The 20925-nt window shown below is 36.5% G+C and overlaps 1 protein-coding gene across 5 annotated transcripts in view; it reads right to left on the bottom strand.

The window, feature by feature from the left end:
* Positions 1–20925, bottom strand: part of LOC106713714 (tyrosine-protein phosphatase Lar) — a 294107-nt gene that overhangs the window by 12409 nt on the left and 260773 nt on the right. For 2 of the 5 annotated variants that reach the window (XM_045680203.1, XM_045680206.1), the window contains exons 7-13: positions 15484–15594; positions 6798–6923; positions 6570–6719; positions 4372–4505; positions 4101–4251; positions 3474–3497; positions 919–1019 (exon numbers count right to left, since the gene is read on the bottom strand). In XM_045680203.1, the coding sequence (XP_045536159.1) occupies positions 919–1019; positions 3474–3497; positions 4101–4251; positions 4372–4505; positions 6570–6719; positions 6798–6923; positions 15484–15594 (797 nt within the window). The remainder of the gene's footprint in view (positions 1–918; positions 1020–3473; positions 3498–4100; positions 4252–4371; positions 4506–6569; positions 6720–6797; positions 6924–15483; positions 15595–20925) is intronic. The other 3 variants (XM_045680205.1, XM_045680207.1, XM_045680204.1) reach the window with 2 other exon arrangements.

Genomic DNA, 20925 nt, shown 5'->3' with positions numbered 1-20925 from the left:
CAATACCGTAGTAGTACTCATCATCAGCTCACTATAAGTCCACACTGAGGGGCTCGGAGCCTACCCCAAGTTAGGGGTGACTAGGCCATAGTCAACCATGCTGTCCCAGTGCGGGTTGACTTCACACATATCTTTGAATTTCTTCTCAGATATGTTCAGGTTGCATCACGATGTTTTCCTTCACAGTAAGAATGTCAGATAAATGTACACATGTAAATCGAGAATCGAAAAACACATTGGTACATGGCGGGTACATGTTAAAAAGCTACCCTATCCCCCAATGATATAGGCTATATTTATTACTATATTTTTTATTTCGTGCGGACGAAGTCGCAGGCAACAATTAGTCTAGTAATAATATGATATAAAACTATTAAAATATCACGATACTTGTATACAAACCATATAGCTATCTCAGTTCCTTACTAAGATAATGAAAGGGATAGCAATATTTTCACTATACGACACTATATTTCAAAGATTGACGTGTTTTATTAATTATTACAGTAGAAAATTCCTTGCTAATATAACTTTGCGAGAAAATGGTAAAGAAATTGCAGACAGCCATCTTATAATGAAACCTACTTAGCGCATCTTTCACAAAGTAAATATTAAATTGTTCGACAAGAATTTGTAATCATTTCAAACTTAAACAGTTTTATATTTGAACTAGTTTAAAGTATTCTACCAACTGTTTTTAATTTAATAGGATTAGAAGATTTGAAATGCATAGGCAATGACCAAGTGTTTTTACAAATGTAATATCCACACAATTAGCTTTTTTTGTTCATTTAAAAAAATATAAGAACAATGAATTTCTTCAAATTTAATCGTGCGGTTAAATCTATTCTGTAATTGAAATCTTAATCCGTGATATACTATATAGTTTCCATATATTGTAATCGAAAAAAATCTCACCGTTAATTGTCCATTAGGCGTCTCTGGTTCCTCCCACTGTATCACCATCGTACTGGAACTTAGAGGACGAACTTGTACGTTCCTTGGTGCTGATCCAGGTTCTATAACAGATTATTATACTTAGAATGTTTGTCTTAATAAAAGAGAACTATATTGTATTGCCATAAAAAATGACGTTATAAAGCTTTATTTGTAATAATGAAAAAAAAAAAATAGCGGACGTGATCTTTTGTTCATATATTTTTTCATATTAATTTCATCAAGATAATTGACACATGACATAACATCGATTTAACGTAAGCCACCTTTTATTGATAATGATTTTGAGATAATGGATATAAAAAATAAAAGAACCAAGCAAGAATACAAAGTCATTGGTTCTTCAATGAGATTGTATTATTTTTTGATCCTTCTATAGCTAGGTCCAGTCAACGACGCAAACAACATTGGTCTCTGTTGATACTGCATTCTTGTAAGGCAAAGATAATAAAGAACTTACTCAAAGCGTTGTATTTTAAAAGGTAAACCCCAATATAATGCCAGTTACGCTTTTAAAAGTTTCTTTTTAATAGAAAATATAATACTTCATAATAAATATATATAGAGTTTTTTTTCCTTTCAAAGTAAGACGTCGGTAATATTAATAAAAAGTATACATAAATAAATCATTAAGTTAGCATTTGTGAGAAACATGGAATATTTTACGAAAGTAATTAACGCCTGAGTACCAAATAAAAAAAAAAAAAACAAAAGAAAAACAACGCCTTCGCCAGTTATTTAACATATAAAAAAAATTACAAAGAAAAGCAATATCCGATTGCCCCTTTAGCAGGAAATAACAAACAGAACAACGAGATGAGCTGACGTCTTAGAGATGGTTATTTGTCAAAGAAACAACAAGGTATTGAATTATAAATAGGCTCGAATAATGTTTTAATTTATTACTTTCCATTTTCTTTTTAAAAAAAAACTCCAAGGTAAATATTTAAATACATTTCAAATGTATTTCTAAACAAATCTATCTCATCAATAAAATGTAAAAGATAAAATTAACCAAGACTGTAGTTAAAATTTAATACGTTACAAAAACCACAACTTGAATTATAAACTGTCACTCTATCAAAGGGCGTAGTTTCATTAGTCGATAACTCAGTCGTTATACTGCATCGGGGAAGTCCCCGAATATCTGCTAACGACTAATGAAAATGGTCAGTCGATTTAAAGCACGCGTCGCGTGGGGAGTCAGTTGACGAGTATAATGTGCGGTTAGGCAAAGTGAGCACTATAGCCCAACGCATGCGGGTGCCAGCAACTATTTAAAAAGCTATCCAACTAATGAAACTGCGCCCTAATGGTGGTCACTACATAACATGTCTATTTAATACTTTTATATTAGCAAATCTTGTTAACTTTAATATTTATAACAATAACTTTCCCAATTTTATTCCAAGCTATTGATTGATTAGGATAAAACAAGAAAGCGTGTAATTATACACTATACCCTGTAAAAGGTTTCACGTAGTCGAAACGGCATTACATGCCCCCCGGCATTGTGCCCCTTGAGATTGATTTTCAGAACGATATTTTCATTTTTACTTAATCAGAAGAGCACTTTATTTAATATCGCTCATGTAATTTAAGAAGCTTGGAGAATAGTCTTCAGTTAATTTAATTTTTCCAAAGTAAATAAGACTTCACAGCAACTTGACAAGTTGACACCCAAGACATGAATAAATTAGCGAAGTGTTTTACAAATTTCGTATATTTTTATTAACATATAAAGTATCTGGCAGTAAAGAAAATAAGACGTCATTAAGTACTTAAAAAAATTAAATATGCTAATTTGCCTTTCAAAGATATGGTGTCAATCTACTCTATAGTACTATAAAGCTAACGTATTAACATTGTTGTCAACGGAGGAATAACCTAATTGTCAACTGTATAATTAATGTCCATCGGAATTTAAAAAACACGAACAAAAAGGATTTTTAATTATATTTGCGCAACGGGCGACATCAAGCGGCATTGCTGTGTAATGACACGCAGTGTAATGTTGCGCTGCGGTTACATCTGAATACGTTAAAAACCACCGAAACCTCGCATGACTACTGACCAATGAAAATTATAAACGAATGAAAGTTAATTACACGAACACTTGTGGCAATGACTTTAAGATAAAAATAAGGCAGTCAGAGGCATGTTATGTTGTTATGCGGCAACAACACATTGAAATATTAACAATGATATTAATTGCCGATAATGTTACATTATATTATGAAGGCAAGTACAATAAAAACAAAATAAGCCCGTGGATTTAAAAGATGAAGAATTTTGTCAGAATCATCTAAACTGTGATTTCAAAACATGGAAGTGACAAAGAAACTGAACGTGACGATGAAAATTCAAGTCAAAAAGTAAAAAATAAACAAATGAATATAACCAAATGACACCAAAATAATTACAAGCATATATATATATATATATATATATAACCTTTATCCTATGCACGAATACGTGATTTCCATTTATGTAAAGCTATATTTAATTATACTTACTGGCACCTCCATATAAAGAATCCACTGTAATGCAAGAAAAAAACACAGTTAGTGAGCGGAAAAACAAACTCCAACAAACAACATTAACACACCGGGTGCTACAGAAAACAGGAAAGACGCGTGTTACAAAAATATACCACAGCCTTATTGGAGAAAATCCTAGAAACGAAATGGTGCATGGAGAGCTTAAAAACAACGCTCTAAATCTACCACAAGAAATAAAAGAAATGTGCAAAAGAAATTAAACAAAATATCCAACAAAAACACGAACACTTAGTAGAAACCGAACTTACATCAAGCAGCGGCGATGCCATGACGCATATAACGTTGGCATGGAAAAAAACGATCAAAGGAAACACCTTAAAACTCATAGTTCAGCGCAAGAAAACAAAATGTACATATAAAGAATTGAAAGCGATGAAATAATGCCTCGAATATTTTAAAGCCATTAATAAAACTCGAAGAAGCATTATGATTCGATGCGGAGAAAGTCTTTTCCGATGTAACCTTAACAAAACACCACATTAGCGTCACTATAACGAAATTTAGTTAGATATATAAAATATTTTCAGTTCATATTTATTAGGAATATTAAGTTCAAATAACATAAATATACAAATATTTCACCTGTTTCCCCCGTCGTGATGACGGCCGGTTCAGAAGGCGCGCCTCTACCGATATTGTTGACTGCGATCACATACATCTCGTATTCAGTGTACGGCGATAGATTCGTCACCGAATAGTACTGTGTGATGACCCCGGAGATTTCGCTGAAGGCCTAAAAGGAACGACATCTCATGTATCCTGCTCGAAGAACTAGGAATTGGGAACGAAATTTTATACTAACAAGATAAGCATTTTCACAAGAACGTCAATGTTTTTGAGAATTAACACTTACTTGGTTTGCATATTTAGGTTTGTATTGTATAACATAGTACTGGGGCTCTTCGGGACCGTTGTAAGTCCACGCGAGGCGGACCGTTGTTGCTGTGACTTCGGAGGCTCTCACTTCAGTTGGTGCACCTGGTAATGCTGCAAATACATCGCAAGATATTACAAACTTACATTCAACGAAATTTAGTTTTAAATATTGCCCAAAAATCACATTAGACTTTAAAAATAATACTTTTCAGAGTTTTTATCTAGAAGTAAACCATCACTTCCCTTCCTCCCTGGCCTTATCCCACTCTGGTAGGCTAAAAACTGGTGGTAACGTCGCCCCAGTTTTTTGTTTTTCAAATCGAACTATCTGAGTTTTCTTTTTCCTTCTCTCAGTCGTCATTTTTCACACATTTCATACATCTCTTGCTAATCCTACACCTACCGATGTGTTCCTCTATATTTACATTTTTAGCAATAAATCTAATAAAACATTAAAAAGAATAAATACATTGGAGTATTAAATTTACGTAAGACTAGAACATTCTGTGCACGCTATGATAGATGATTAAACACGCATAGTAAACTCTCGGAAACTTTTAATAGGTGGTATCGCAACTGGATAACAAGGTTCAGGATGGGGTCGATATCAAATTATATTGTACAACAGTAATTAATCATTATTTAACTCGAAATTCGTTTGTCTCCCGAGATCCGGGCCAAGTTGGCACAACCCTTTCAATTATGAATTATGATACTAATTTATTACGGACGTCCCAGAGACTTGGCGAAATTCATCAAATTGAATTTCTCTAATCTACCTTCTTCTTTAATCGCTCGAAACTTATTACCGTGATTATGAACCAACTTTTCAAAACATCTTAACAAAATAATAAAAGAGTAAAATCAATTCCATTGTCAACGCTTGTACGATTCGTCTTTTCTCCCGAAGTGTACCACAATCAGTTGGATTTACTCGTATATAACGTTTTAATAACGTCTACTATTTTTACTTTAATTTTTTTTTAATTAATCAAGTAAACTGTAAAGTACGCGATGGTTATCGCGAATGTAATAAATAACTATACGTATAGTTAATTAAAAGCGAGTTGTGTTCGGAATAGCGAAATTTTCGCAATAAACAACACAATTTCGGCGACAAAATTATATTTTGTAAATAATGACACGATACGTATCAGTTCTATCTGGTTTTAATTAAAATATAAACACATCTATAATATTGCATTCACAGCAGCATCAAGATGTTAATTTATTATTAACTCTATGACCAATTAACAATATCAAAAGTAATTATGATCTATTGATCTCAAACAAATATAATAAAATAGCAATGGACAGCGACTTCGTTCGCACGAAATTAAAAAAAAAGTCGAGTAAAAAATATATAGCCTATGTAATCTGGGGATTGTGTAGCTTCTCAAAACTGAAAGAATTTTTCAATTCCATTCAGTAGTTTCAATGCTTATTCTATGCAAACAAACAATCAAATCTTTCTTCTTTACAATATTAGTATAGACGAACATATACATTTGATAAAAGGGATAGAGATATTTCTGGAATGTGTAGTAAAACTAATTTTCACAATTTATTCGTGATAGTCTCTAGTTGAATTGATATACTCTTCATTTAATAGTTGTGGTGCTGCTAACCTAATTCCCTATATTTTAATATTGAACATACTAGAATTATTAGCTCTTCACCAATAATTCTTCCTGTAAGAACACCATACAAGTATATATATATATATATACAAATCATCAATGTGTATGCACATCCTTATCTGTGGTTTAATAATAGTGTTTGCGGTGTCATATTGCATTTGCACATTAGCATTTAAACTATCAGTTTACTAACATGTGTTTAACCTAATAATTAGCATTGCACGTCTTCAGATAATTATTAGTGCATATGCAAATGCTGTGAGAACAGTATAGGTTTATAGCCTTTAATGCAACCAACCATTCGATCAATTGGATATTGCTGTTATTAACCAGTATTGTTTGTTCGCCCAGATATAATTTGTTAGTAATATAAATGCGAAAGTATAGATGTGTGTTTGTTTCCACGTAAGTCCTGAACAGCTAACCGAGGCTACGTTTATTTAGCTTAAGCTAACATAGGCTACTATTACTTGCTATATAAAGTATGTACTACGTGTTAAGTAATATAAATCATCAACAATGTACAACCACTTACATTGTACTTTGACTTCTGAAGTGGCTTCAATGACGCCGAGCACGCTAGCAGCCTCGCAGGTATAGTTGGCCGACTCACGGATATCCTCCAGTACTAGCGTGTTCACACCCAGAGGCGGGTTGTCCTCCGACGTTAGCCATTTTGATAGACCTATGAAGTGAACATTATAAGTAGTATAATATCAAGATGTGTTAAACTAAGAGGTATGATTCTCGACCATGGCGTTACCTTTCCTCCATTTGACTGTGGGCATCGGTGATCCGAAGGCGACACATTTGAGGGTCGTATTGCCGCCTAGCATCACCTCTGTCTTCTGCGGCGGTGGGATCGAGAACTGCGGCGCCACCCGTCTCACTGCGAACAATATTAATAATCAATCACAAACTTACATTGTTTCTAAGATAGCTATGACAAAAATAACAATGTTATTTATAAATGGCTTTATATTTAGTATAATAGTCTATAGATACCATACAAAAAAGAAGAACAAATGATTGTAAAGAAAACATTGATAATATCTATACAAATTATCTGATTATTCTCCAAGCATAAAACACAACAACGCTTTTAAAGTGGCAAGTTAATAAAGAAAACATAAATAACTTTTCGCAATGCAGAATCGTTCAACAACGCTTTCAAGGAAAGCAATTTGCATTTTTTTTAATACGCCACGACCATATTCCTTGGAGCTATTATCGTTAAATATAACGGTTAAGTTGGTGGCCGGCGTGGCGGCCGGGCTTGGGTGGGCCGTTTTGTGAACGCTACGAGTACAAAGTAAGAAAAGATAAAGGTGGAAAACATTTACCTGGTTACCATTATGTTAATTAGAATACGGCCCCCGCTCCCGGTCTAAATAGTCACACAAACTTGGTACTTAATTACACGTCACTTAGCCTAAAATTGCGTGAATCTTAAAGCGAATGTAAGTTACGTAGTGTTCAGCTAACACTGAATGTGTAACTATATACTTCACTTTTGATGGAGAGCCTTATTTCAAATTCTGAAATGTACATTAGGGAATTACAATACGGGAGCAATGTGACAGAAAAAAATTATGTACATTTCTAATTGTAAATTGTAAATTGTATACAGTTATAAGCCAAAAATATAAACTAAACTATACTAAGTATATGATAACGTTTGGTACCTTTTATCTTTTAAAGTTAACTAACAACTTAAAAAGGTAAATTAATCCCTTAATTTTTTTTAATGAAATGTACAAATTTCAGTTAAATTTATGCGTAATTCCATCACGAGTCAAAGAGAAATAAGTCACCAAAAAAGAGCATCTAGATACCACTTTAATCTTTCTATTTGGGGGGATAATAATTACTTAAAATAAACAACATCTAAGACGGCACCTCCCTAAAGCAGGCTGTGTTAATTAAGGTGAGACAGAGGCGTTTTGTCGAGTCCGTCATCTGAGCGAATTTTATCCCTCACTCACGTACACTTCAGTATACTTACCGAGTTTTAAGTTAAACGAGTTTATTATTTAAAAAAAAACTACTTGAAAACGATACTACTAAATTGAAAGACAATAATGAAACTATTTTAATGAAAAGAATTCGCTACTTAATGGCGGCGGCCAACCTCAAAAAAAAATTCTACTAAAAAACTAAAGATCAACATATCAACTATAAATCTTTTGCATAGAAATTGACCATTACTCCATTTTATTTGTGTTTTTTTTATTCCGTTCTAATCAGTTTTTGTTTCAACTTATAAAATGTTATAAAATATTTTACGTTAGCAGTTTACATTCCTAACCCGCTACCTTCTTTGAATTACACTCAACGGCTTATTGTGTTTAACAAAATTATTCTTTTGTTGGAAAACTTCAGAAACGTTTTCGTACTTTGTTTTCGCGATTAATTAAAATTAGTCGAGGCGAAAAATGCTTCTCGACTCGTTTAATATTTTTGATGGGAGAAGAAGAAACGGAGGCGGTGGTAATTTATTTTTTAAGAACAATTTTATAATAAAATGTAAATAGAGCCAGTGAAAATAACTAAGGTCTATCAAAAAAAAAACTAATTAATAAAGCACCAGAATACAACAAAGGTTATACACAGTATAAAACAATACACAGAATAAAGCAACAAACAATTTTTTTTTTCATAAAGATGGTTAAAATGATTAAAATAATTTTTAATACAGTATATTAAAATAAACTAATCGTGTTTTAAATTATCAAATACCTACATATATAAAATATATACAAGTAACAATTCAAAAGCGGGGACCACAAAAAAGCTGCCGTGAAAAGGAACGTAATGTCACATCTTTGACACTGACAGGGGTAGGGCGGTTAGAATCTGTGCGAAAAAAATATACAGTTTTTTTACAAAAGACAATTCAGAATTCAAGTAAGAATTAAATAATCCGCGGAGAGAACTTTTCCATTACAGTGACCGTTTGTTATTAGCGAATATATATATTTTTAAATTATTAAATATCTCATGAAGTTTCTAAATGAATTGCCAATATATTAAATCATTTGATAGAATTCGTGTATGAGTGGAGATTTAATTTAATTCCTCTTAATGTTCATCGTATAATAAGTATTAAAATTTAATATTACACTCAATATTACCTCTACTCTTGGTGGAGGCACAAGAGCAAAAGCGGTAACGTTTGTTCACCTTGGCCTCAGTCTTGCAAAGTAGTTTAACCGCATTTTCATAAAAGCCTTCTGTAGATAATCACCTCAACTTTGTCGTTTACTTGAGTAAACATAGTGAAAGCAGACAACGAATTTTCTGGTATACTTTGGATATTTATTTTAAGAGATTTTACACAGTGTTTGTACTTCTATTTACTGATTTTACATGAATTTATTATCTTAACATATATGCCTTTATTAGCAAATTATTACCTTTAAGTCATTAGAAAATTGAGACCACTAATTTAAGAATTTGTTTAAATAGGACATTTTAAATGTCATTTTCATTAACTGTAATGTTAAAATTGAACACCGCTTACCATCACAGAGGTGAAATTCAAACACAGATCCGTGTCGCGAATAAAAAAATACGCCATTTGCTTATTTAACCAAGATCAAAGGAAGCAAATTACAATTGAAAGCCCGGTATATTTTCGCTCTGCTGTCGATGGCTTCAAGAATAATGGAACGAAAACAAAGACTTCATTATGCCTTCTAATAAGCGCACGCACAATCAGGATAATCATTGAAATAAATCAATGTTTTTTTTTTATAAAATATCTATTATTTTGTGACACGAAGTTAAAAAAGTTGTGGTTAAAGGTGTCTCTTTCACAAAGTCCAAGTAAAATTCTGAATAACTAAGAAATAAATAACTGACACAAAATACATCCCGTTAAAATAGTTTTGTGTTTCAAAGCTCATTTGGAGATTGTCAAACGCCAACGACGACTTTATTTGACAAAGGAGTTCCAAGAAGCTTATTCAGGACTTACTTGGACAATGTGAAACAGGCGTTAAATTTAGCCACATCAAAACATGACTCCCTAAACAATAAATAATGTTAGGTAATACAACATTTTACTATGAATAAAACATGTGAATGAAACATTCAGCCAAAAACTAGCTACATTTAATACTTTTATAATAGAGTGACCATCGTCATCGGGTGACCAATTTAAAGTCGATGCCCGAACTATTTATTGAGCGCAGCATTTGCTAAAGTTGTAGCTAATGTAAACAGCCATCAATAGCACTACTTTGATCAACGCCTTGGCAACTGACCCGACTATCGCACGCCATGACAAAGGGCCGGTTGATTAATACCGATGACACTTGACCTCGTCTAACAACCTCCGGGTACTAATTCTGTTATAATAAACAGTTGCGGACGTAAAATACAATGAAAATAATTAGCAGCCGTAGAATTTCTTTTAACTGCAGTATAGTTTTTCTTTTGTTCAGTTTAGCTATTTCATATGCTAAGGATATTTCTTGGAACTGTAAGGATGGCGTCCGTGGGTCCTTTTTTTTAAAAAAATACAACACACGATTGATACACTTACTACTTTATTGGAAACTTACTAAACTACTCTATCGACTGCTCTGTAGACTGCACTGCGCTCACGATTGCCGCGAGTCGGACATTATATATACTTTGTGACGTCAACGACGCCCAATGACAGCTAGGGGGTTTTTGCAAGAGAAGCAGTTACTCCCTATAGTCAACTGTTCATAACAGAACGTACAGTCAGGGTCATTCGCGGTGTTCCACTTACAGAAAAATTGTCTTGTTCGTTGCAATGACACAACTATGCCCTTTCTTACAAAATTACCAATTAGGTAACAGTGAGTTGCGGTTAGGATCGTATATTTGTAAAAGTAATTAGTCGTTCGACATAACATCGACAAAACTGTATCTTATTGTTCCCGCGTCGTAGCCTCCAAACTTACGAAACGTTCAAACGACCGCAGCGTGATGGAATACCGTCAGATCCCCGATAATACCAGTCTTATGTAAAGACACCTGCACACCTGCACTTAGGTGCTTTTTAGGTGATTACTTATACAAATAGAATGTGAGGATGGCAATATGTTTTATACAAGTGTGTCGACAGTGTAAACCTACTCTTACAAATGTAAAGAGACGTCGCATTTATCTAAATTATTAATTTAACAGTGGTAGACGCCAGCAACAACAACATCAGTTGCACGAATTGGCCGGCTCGCCCGGTGAAATACCACGACCACACAGAAGACAGGCGTGAAGTGGAAGCAATTCTGCGTTTCGCCTGATGAGTGTGGTGCCGGAGGCCTAACACCCCCCCCCCCCTTAATATAGCATGGCAGTGGGATCCAAAGAGAAAATACCCCAGGGGGGTACCAATACCCATGGTATTGGAGAATCCCCCTCCGCGCGCTTACGCTTGAACTCCCGCTCGGAGTCTGGGGGTAAGCGCGTGGGCCGCCCCGCGTATTCTGGGGGGGGCACCATTCCGCTCGCTTGCAAAGGTCGGGGCAAACGAAGCAAGGCACTTTCAGCTCCCCCTGACACCTACGCCGTGGACCTCTGCAATATCAGGGGGCTCCATTCCAACTTGGAAGCCGTCCACTACCATCTCCGGACGGCCAAGCCGGCCTTGCTTTTTCTAACCGAGACACAGATATCCTCTCCGGCGGACACCTCGTATCTGTCCTGCCCCGGATACAAATTAGAACATTCCTTTTTGCCCCGGGCTGGGGTATGCGTGTACGTCAGAGAGGATATCTGTTCTCGTCGCCTCAGCCTTCTTGAAGGTAGGGACCTATCTCTTTTATGGCTGCGCGTAGATGGCGATGACCATCCGCGGGTCTATGCGTGCCTTTATAGGTCCCATAGCGGTAATGCCGAAACAGACCGACTCATGGAGCAAGTCCAAACGGCTACAGATTCCGTTCTGGCACAGATCCCCTCCGCTGAAATCGTGGTACTAGGCGACTTCAACGCCCACCATGCCGATTGGCTTGGCTCTCGTACCACCGATCATGCGGGGAGATCTGTCCACGACTTTGCCTTGTCTTATGATCTGACGCAGCTGGTCACATCGCCGACGCGAATCCCAGATGTCGAAGATCATACACCTTCCCTGTTGGACCTTCTGCTGACCTCACATCCGGACAGCTATAAGGTTTCCGTCGAAGCCCCTTTAGGCTCGTCGGACCACTGCCTGATCCGGACCACAGTGCCCATCTCGCGTCGCCCACGGTTTAAACCGAATGGCTTTCGCCGAGTATGGCACTATAGGTCAGCAGACTGGGATGAGATGCGGTCCTTTTTTGCATCCTACCCATGGGAGAGAGTTTGCTTCAGGCTGGATGATCCCGACGCTGTTGCTGATTCTGTTGCTGATGTGGTGCTTCAGGGGATGGATCTATTCATTCCCTCTTCAGTTGTGCCCATCGGGGGCAGTTCTCGGCCCTGGTTTGGTAAGTCCTGCAAATTAGCCGCGCGCTACAAGCAGGATTGTTATCGAGCCTGGGCTGAGGCGTCAGCAGCTAGGGATGTAAATACCAGCCAGTTAAAAAAGAAGTATAACTCTGCCTCCAGGTCCTTCAAAAGAGTGATTACCAAGGCAAAGTCCGAACACGTGGCCAGCATTGGTGAGAGGCTAGTGCACCTTCCTTCGGGAACTCGTGCTTTCTGGTCTCTTGCCAAGGCTGTGCAGGGGAACTTCTGTATGCCGTCCTTACCATCTCTGCGCAGGGGGGATGACTCGCTGGCCCACACCGCAAAAGAGAAAGCCGATCTCCTGGGCTCTCTTTTCGCGGCCAACTCGACTCTGGATGACAAAGGTAACTCGCCGCCGAAAATCCCATGCGGCGAGACCTCTATGTCCGAAATCCAGTTTATCCAGAGATCAGTGCGGAAATCGCTGCAATCTCTGGATATTCACAAGTCGAGTGGGCCTGACGGGATACCCCCCATCGTGCTTAAGACTTGCGCTCCTGAGTTGGCACCGGTTTTAACGCGCCTGTTCCGGTTCTCCTACTCCTTAGGCGTTGTCCCGAAATCATGGAAGACTGCCATAATCCACCCGATCCCAAAAAAAGGCGATGGCTCAGATCCGTCCAACTACAGGCCGATCGCCATTACCACCTTGTTCTCGAAAGTCATGGAAACGATCATCAATTGCCAACTTTTGAGGTACCTAGAGGAGCATCAGTTGATTAGCGATCGCCAGTACGGTTTCCGACAACGTCGCTCAGCTGGTGATCTTCTTGCGTACCTCACGCATCGATGGTCGGAGGCAATCGAGGGCAAGGGGGAGGCCCTGGCGGTTAGTTTGGACGTGGCCAAAGCCTTTGATCGGGTGTGGCACAAAGCACTTCTTGCGAAGTTGCCTTCCTACGGGCTGCCCGAGAAACTATGCGCCTGGATTTCTAGCTTCTTGGAGGGTCGGAGCAACAAGGTCGTTGTTGACGGTGCGTGCTCTGACCCGAAACCAATCAACGCTGGTGTCCCTCAGGGCTGTGTACTGTCGCCCACCTTGTTTCTTCTGCATATCAATGACATGCTGCAATTTAGCAACATTCATTGCTATGCAGACGATAGCACGTGTGACGCACTGTATACGGCCCGTGGCAATGTTTCTCGGGCTACTGCCGATGAGAACCGGACCAAACTTGTGTCTGAACTGGAGACCCTACTGGGTGAAGTTTCGGATTGGGGTCGACGAAATCTCGTTGAATTCAATCCCAAAAAGACACAAGTATGCGCCATTACCGCTAAAAAACAACCCTTTGTCGTAGATCTTCGTTTTGAGGGCACTCCCCTGGTTGCCTCAGCCAGTATCGGTATTCTCGGCGTTGACATATCGAGTGACGTTCAGTTTCGCGGTCACTTGGAAGACAAGGCCAAGCTGGCCTCCAAAAAGCTGGGTGTGCTCAGTAGGGCGAAGCAGTATTTCCAGCCGGGCCACCGCCTACAACTGTACAAGGCGCAAGTTCGGCCCCACATGGAATACTGCTCGCACCTCTGGGCGGGAGCACCCCAATACCAGCTTCTTCCATTTGACCGCATACAACGGAGAGCGACTCGAATCGTCAACGACCGAGCTCTTACCGATCGGCTTGATACTCTGGCCTTGCGGAGGGACGTCAGTTCCCTCTGCATCTTTTATCGTTTGTACCACGGGGAGTGTTCCGAAGAACTGTTTGGAACGATTCCTGCCGCCGAGTTTCGTCATCGGACGACCCGACAGACCGCCAGGTACCATCCATACCATCTGGATGGCTGGCATTCCACAACAGTGCGGTTCTCGCGAAATTTCTTGCCGCGCACGGCCGCGTTGTGGAATGGTCTGTCCTCGGCGGTATTTCCAAACCAGTACGACTTAGGGTCCTTCAAGAAGCGAGCGTATCACCATCTCAAAGGCCGGCAACGCATTTGCGATTCCTCTGGTATTGCAGATGTCCATGGGCGTCGATGAACACCTTGGTGTTCCCGCTGCTCGTTTGCCCCCTTTTCTTATAAAAAAAAAAAAAAAAAAAAAAAAAAAATGTGCCAGATAGTTAGGAAGCCGAGGTGTGTGGTGCGAGTGCGACACTATCTGCGAATATATTGCGTATATTATTCCCGGCAGTGCTGTCGTGTGGAAACTGTGCTACCACTTTTAATATTATAGTCACAAGTTTGATATTTTATTGTAAAAGAAACGAGCGTTAATCCAACAGTTTTAGCGTCACATAACATTAATGGTCGAACCCAATCAACGATCCTTTTTAATTATTTACATAATGTATTATTTAATTAAAATTTATAATACACTACTTTAAGGGTCATTATCAAGGTCATTACCAAGTCAAGACCAGGTTTTTGATCAATTTCCTTCGCGCGGAATTAAAAAAAAAGTTTTAGTATTAAATATAGCTTATGTTACTCAATGATACTGTAGCTTTCTAGTGCCCGTAGCTTTGAAATTGGTCCAGTAGTTTTTGAGTTTATAATATTAGTATAGATAGCCTAGAGTACATAATGATTGTACCACATCAATTGGCGTGCTAATCGAAGATCATTAAGTAACAGCCGCAACTCGAAGCCGACCTATTTAAATTCGCTTTTATGCGGCGGACATATTTTAATTGCATTTATTTATTAATTCGTTTATGGGGATATTAAATGGAATTTTACCGCTACGTAAAAAAGTGTATTATTAATTTGTATATGAAATTAAAAAAGAAACAAATTGTTGCAATATTAATAATGATTATTTTTAAACATGCAGTTAATGTGAAATATGAATTTTATAGGTATAATGACATTGTTTAATCGTAAGATTAGATGAGGCACTTTGACACATATTAGCATATAAGAACATATAATGTTATAGAAGAAATAGTTAACACGACTCTTAATGTAAATTTAAATATATACAAATCTTAGCAATCCATGTAAAACATTTTTTATAGTAGTTAAAGAGAACTTACCTTTCACATACAACGATGTAGGTTTAGAGAACTCAGTTCCGATAGAGTTTTCGGCGACGCATTCGAACTTCCCCTGATCTTCCTCTTCGCTTTTCACAATTTGTAGTGTGCCTGAACAAAACAGAAAAACAGATTTTAAATATTCCTCGCAAGAGACAATGTAAAAGCGCCTAAGGACAATACACTGAAGTTCTTGGTTCTTTGCCAGTTGAGTGCATTCGTTTTTTGCAATAGTTGCAAAATGCTAGATCATTCTTTGTTTCTACCATTGTTAGTCATAATATTAGAAAGAGGTATTTAAAGCAGGTATTAATATTTGCTGTATAATACAATCATACTTTATTTTTTAGCAAACTGTAATTAATGTGATGCGCGAATAATATTAGCAAACGAATTACTATTACGAACGACTTATTTGGCGGAAGAGGGGACGCATAGGAAGGAGAAATATCCTCTTTCTGTGCGTCCCCGTCTCCGTTGATTAAAGGTAGGCAAAGCATCTGATTTTGCGGATCTCAATGGGCAACGGTCGCCTCGCTATTGCGGCGAATCCAGGTAGCCATTTGCTCGTTTGCCACCTTATGATATTTATAAAAAAAAACGATTTTTTTCGTGAACCAACACTATATAGCTCGAAATAATATTTACAAGATACGTTGGTTTTTTTTTAATAATCTTGTTATATTTTGAAAATAATTCGCAAAGTAATTTAAATAAATTAATTTGTTAAATATTTAAGATATCAAATTTAATCAAGATTGAAACTCAATTTAAAGTTAGATAACCAAGCATTATGTTAATTACTTATACAGTCAAAGTTAAATTATAAATCAGCTTCAGTTAATTTCAAAATTACCATTTATTTATTAATTTGAAGACCGAAGATTAGGTACAAGGTGTTTTGAAATAATTTATCATTTGCCTTGAACTGTATATTATCTTTAACTAAAATTATATTGTTTATCGTGTTAACATATCATGTACGGTAGAAGTGAATCATCATCGTTATGATCATCATTACATCATCATCATCATCAGCTCACTATACGTCCCCACTGAGGGTCTCGGAGCTTACCCTAAGTTAAGATTGACTAGGCCGTAGTCAACGACGATGACCCCGTGCAACTTGCACTTACTTCTTCAAATCTTTGAATTTCTTCTAAGATATTATGTGGAGGTTGGTCGTTGCATTTCGTACATGACGTTCGAACCCAGGACTTGCTGATTGCAATCTAGTTCTTAACTCCTGAGACACCGACGCTCAACATTCAATGGAAATGACAAATTATACATTGAAATATTACTGACTTACAATGTTGTTTATCGTCTATAGGTTTATTTTGGAAAGTTTTAGTATTTAAGTATACGATACAAATATGTTTGTTTTTAATAAGCCTGTGATTAACGACTTATAAAGGTAAAATTATTTAGATAATTATAATTTGTCATTTCCATTAAATTCCACTATAAATATTAAGCAACACATAATAAACATCATACGTAATATAAAAAAAAAACACATTCAAATAAAAATATCAGAAATTTCATATGCTGATCATCGTTCCGGCGAAATGATTACGAATTAAATACAAGGTTTAAAAATAAACAATTTAGAATGTGTAAACATCCCTTAACAGTCCGGTCGTCCGGTTTTATTTGCGGTTAGTATATATAGATATATAAAAAGATTTATGACTTAATAACATGACCCTCGGGTCATTATGACACACTGCCCAGGTCCGGGGATCAAGACGTAACCTTTTATAATACCTTCCCTGGGTATATTAAGGTTGTTAAGTTAAAATTTTCCCCGGAAATCTGTTAAGTGCTTCATTGATTTATTTACTGGCCGAGACCCCGTAGTTTTCGAGTGGGGGTCTAAAATTAAATTAATTTTATATTCTCTAAGGATAACAATTTAAATTAATAACTGCCCCTGTACAATAATCTGACTAATATTATAAACGCAAATGTTTAGATGGATGGATGGATGTTTGAGGTATATCCATAACGGCTCAACGAGTCTCAATTAAATTTGGCATAGATGTAGATCATAGTCCAGAAGAACATATACATATAGGCTACTAATTAAGTTTATTTTTAATCCGCACGGATGTTGTCGCGTGCAAAAGCTAGTGTATTTTTTGCCAGGTTACATATTAGGCTAAGCTAGGCTTTATTACATGAGAACAATTGTGTTAAAATTTAACAAAATCATCTGAATTATATCAAAGAAGGAATCAAAACGCATCAAATCGTAATTCACAATTCGTTATCTGTAGGTAGTAAATTTAGTCTGAAACGCCCGCATGTACAGTGGCATTTACTTGAAAAAATTACAGCGCTACTAAAGATTAAGATTTTAACATTTCTATGAAAAACTTTATAATGTACACTCTATAAATAATTTTTCGAGTCCGTTTAGTTTAAAATCTGCATAATACTCGCGAGATTAAAACGAAGTTCATAAAAAAAGTTGTTATTACATAGAGGACTATTGAGAGGCAACCATTCAAATCAGTTAAGAAAGAGCCCCACGAGCTCTCATCCCTTGCAGAATTTATTGAGATCTGTGCAAGCTAACCTCTAATATACAGATCCAATGATTAAAGGGTTGCGACGTCATTCTTTCGAATGGGTTTGTGGTTTTCTTCTTCTAATTAAAGCTTTAATTGGACCATCAATACACGAACAATCAAGTGTAAAACAGGTTTATTGACAAAGTAAGTTGGTACAATTTATTATTTTTATTTTTCTCATACTTCTTTGCATATTGCTTTTTTAATTTTTAACAAAACATATACATGTTGCAAAATAATGTTTTTCGTATCTTCACACTTTATTTTTCTTTTTTCTCTTGAAATAAAATGTACCTGAACGAAACGCGTCCTTGACACTTTACTTTTACCCTTTAATTTAAATTTTATTTCGAAAAAAAAAAAAAATAGCTAAATGTGTACACATATTACGATTTCACAATCTTGATACTTGATATACAATGTTAGTGAAATCTTCCTCGACTTGTAATACTTTATCATCATCTGCGTAGTGGTGGCGCATCGTAAATCAAAGCTGGCAATAATCATTATTTACGCGGGCATTCATTAAGACGGCATTAGATGCGGTCATAAGTGTCTCTCGTGAGATCACAGTGTACACTTAATCAGGCGCGGTGGCGCAAAGTAAACCTCACGTCCTGTCCCGACCTAAGAGCTAGATTAAACGGGCCGCCGTGATAAAGCCCCCCTCGCCATTGTAAGCTGACCTTTAGAACGGCACCGCGGCGCCCCTCAGCGGTTGTTTTTAATTAGGCAACGGAGGGGCGGAAGGGTCTTTCTTGATCGGTGGCGATATAATTCCGCTACGAGTCGGCTATCCCCGGCCCGACGTTTATGAATAGCGCTTATTTTTCTTTTAATTACGGCCACCCGGTCTGTTGACGCGTTTTGTCCCTGCTAGGTGTTATTACTTACTACTGCGGCGTCACGTAGCCTTTGCGGACGAGGGCAGACTTCATCTCCGAACATCATCAACGAAAAGGGATGATAACATAAATATTTTTAGACTAGAGTACATTTTTCTAATTTTTGCAATGCAGTTTTGTGTTCTATCTGGAAAACCCAGCATTTTATTTTTATTTAATACAAGTTAAAGAAGGTTTTTAGATGTACGTTAGTACATCGTTACTTGGATTTACTTAAATATTTTATTAACAGATACTTATGAAAAATGTGTAATCGTACAATTTATACCGTTTTGCATGTTTTTACAAATCATAAAAATATTAGGTATGCATTTCAATTTCATTTATTTATAATTAAAAAAAAAAAATATTAAAAGTAAGTTTAATAACACACAATCGCCGCGGGCCACATTAAAACGACTTAATTACTTTGATATGAGCTTTTTTTCGCAACTTTACCTCGGTCTCCGAGCCGGTTTAGAGTGTTTTATTTATAAACTAAACTAGGTTGGTTTTATGTACTTAATGTTTATATATATAAAAATTTAATTGAGTTCTGACAGCGAGATAGAAGTTATAATTAACTATCACTTAGTGATATTTTTTGAGTTTTTAATTGAGTTTTTGTTTAATACTTTGTGCTCTATTATGCATTATTAATGCGTGATTTTTTTTTTAATTATTAATTTATATAGAAATTACGTGATAATAAAATAGCAACCGTGTCCGACCCACGAGATATCCAGTAATCGAATAAAAGTAGTGCATAGTACGCGCAGGGATTTGGGGATTATGCGTCAACGTTGGCGTCGGAGACATTCTGATGTAGGTTGGTCGCGCTTTGAATTTTATATTATTTGCTTAGATATATTCACAAATACAATATTTTATGCAACTTTAATGTTATGCTCTTGTGATAATAAGTTTGAAATACAGGTGTGAAGGAGAAGTAATTCTTTGTTTCGTCTGATGAGTGTGCGTATCGGAGGCTTAATTTTGGTCCAATTCCCTTTCGTACCCTTTTCTTGAAGGGAAGGGGAAGTGGATAGTAGTTTATAATATATTATATAACTTTCATTAAAATGTTTAAATATTTTGAATCAAAATAACAAACGAAATGAACTAACACACAAAAATTTATCCTTCAAGTAAACAAAATACCGAACACAATAGTAAAAGATTGTTTCAAACAAACGTTGTCATCCCTTTGAATCAAACACCCAGCAACATCCCACACAATTAACACTATCCCCTAAATCTTTAAGCTGCATATTATACACGACTGATGAAAAACGACCCTTCACTGTATGTGACATGGGGCGTGGTCGCCTTGTAAAACTTTTGCGACCTCAATCAAGTGAGACTTCTGAGTACGCCCGTTGTTGCTTATTGTTGTATGAATTAGACGCTTTTTGTTAGAACCGGCAAGTCCATTCAAACGTTTGAATCGCGCATTTGTATGCAAATGAGTAGTAATCTGGCGTTGGAGCGTTTGTCGCGTTGCGGACTCCCGCAGCGGACGGCGAGCGTAGAAATATGTTTGGGATAACACAAGCTAGATAGATGGGTTAAGTATTTTAATGTCCATGTATTTTATCATAGTAGAAAAAAAGAATGAATAGTGTGAAGTCAATTTAGATAAGATGATTGATAGAGATAGGTGGAAGAACAGTACATACTGTGTGCCGAACCCACGTAGTGAAAAGGGTAGGAAGATGATGATGATGATGATGATGATGATGATATATAATTATGATTTTGTGATGATGATGTATTTTATTTTTCTTAATTTGTTCTCCTTACCATTAACATCAAGTGTCGTAATACAAGTGTGTCTTAAATTGTTAATTATACTTGCGACTTTTTATTGCGAGACTCAATATTTATATACATAATATGTTTATGTTACGAATGTTTTTTCGTAATTTGGCAATAATAATGAATTTTAAAATACATCAAAACATTAACATCCGAATCGG

The sequence above is a fragment of the Papilio machaon genome, chromosome 12 (assembly GCF_912999745.1).
Source record: "Papilio machaon chromosome 12, ilPapMach1.1, whole genome shotgun sequence".
Lineage (NCBI taxonomy): Eukaryota > Metazoa > Arthropoda > Insecta > Lepidoptera > Papilionidae > Papilio > Papilio machaon.
Note: the sequence above shows the minus strand (reverse complement) of the source record. Positions and strands in the feature narration are given on the sequence as shown.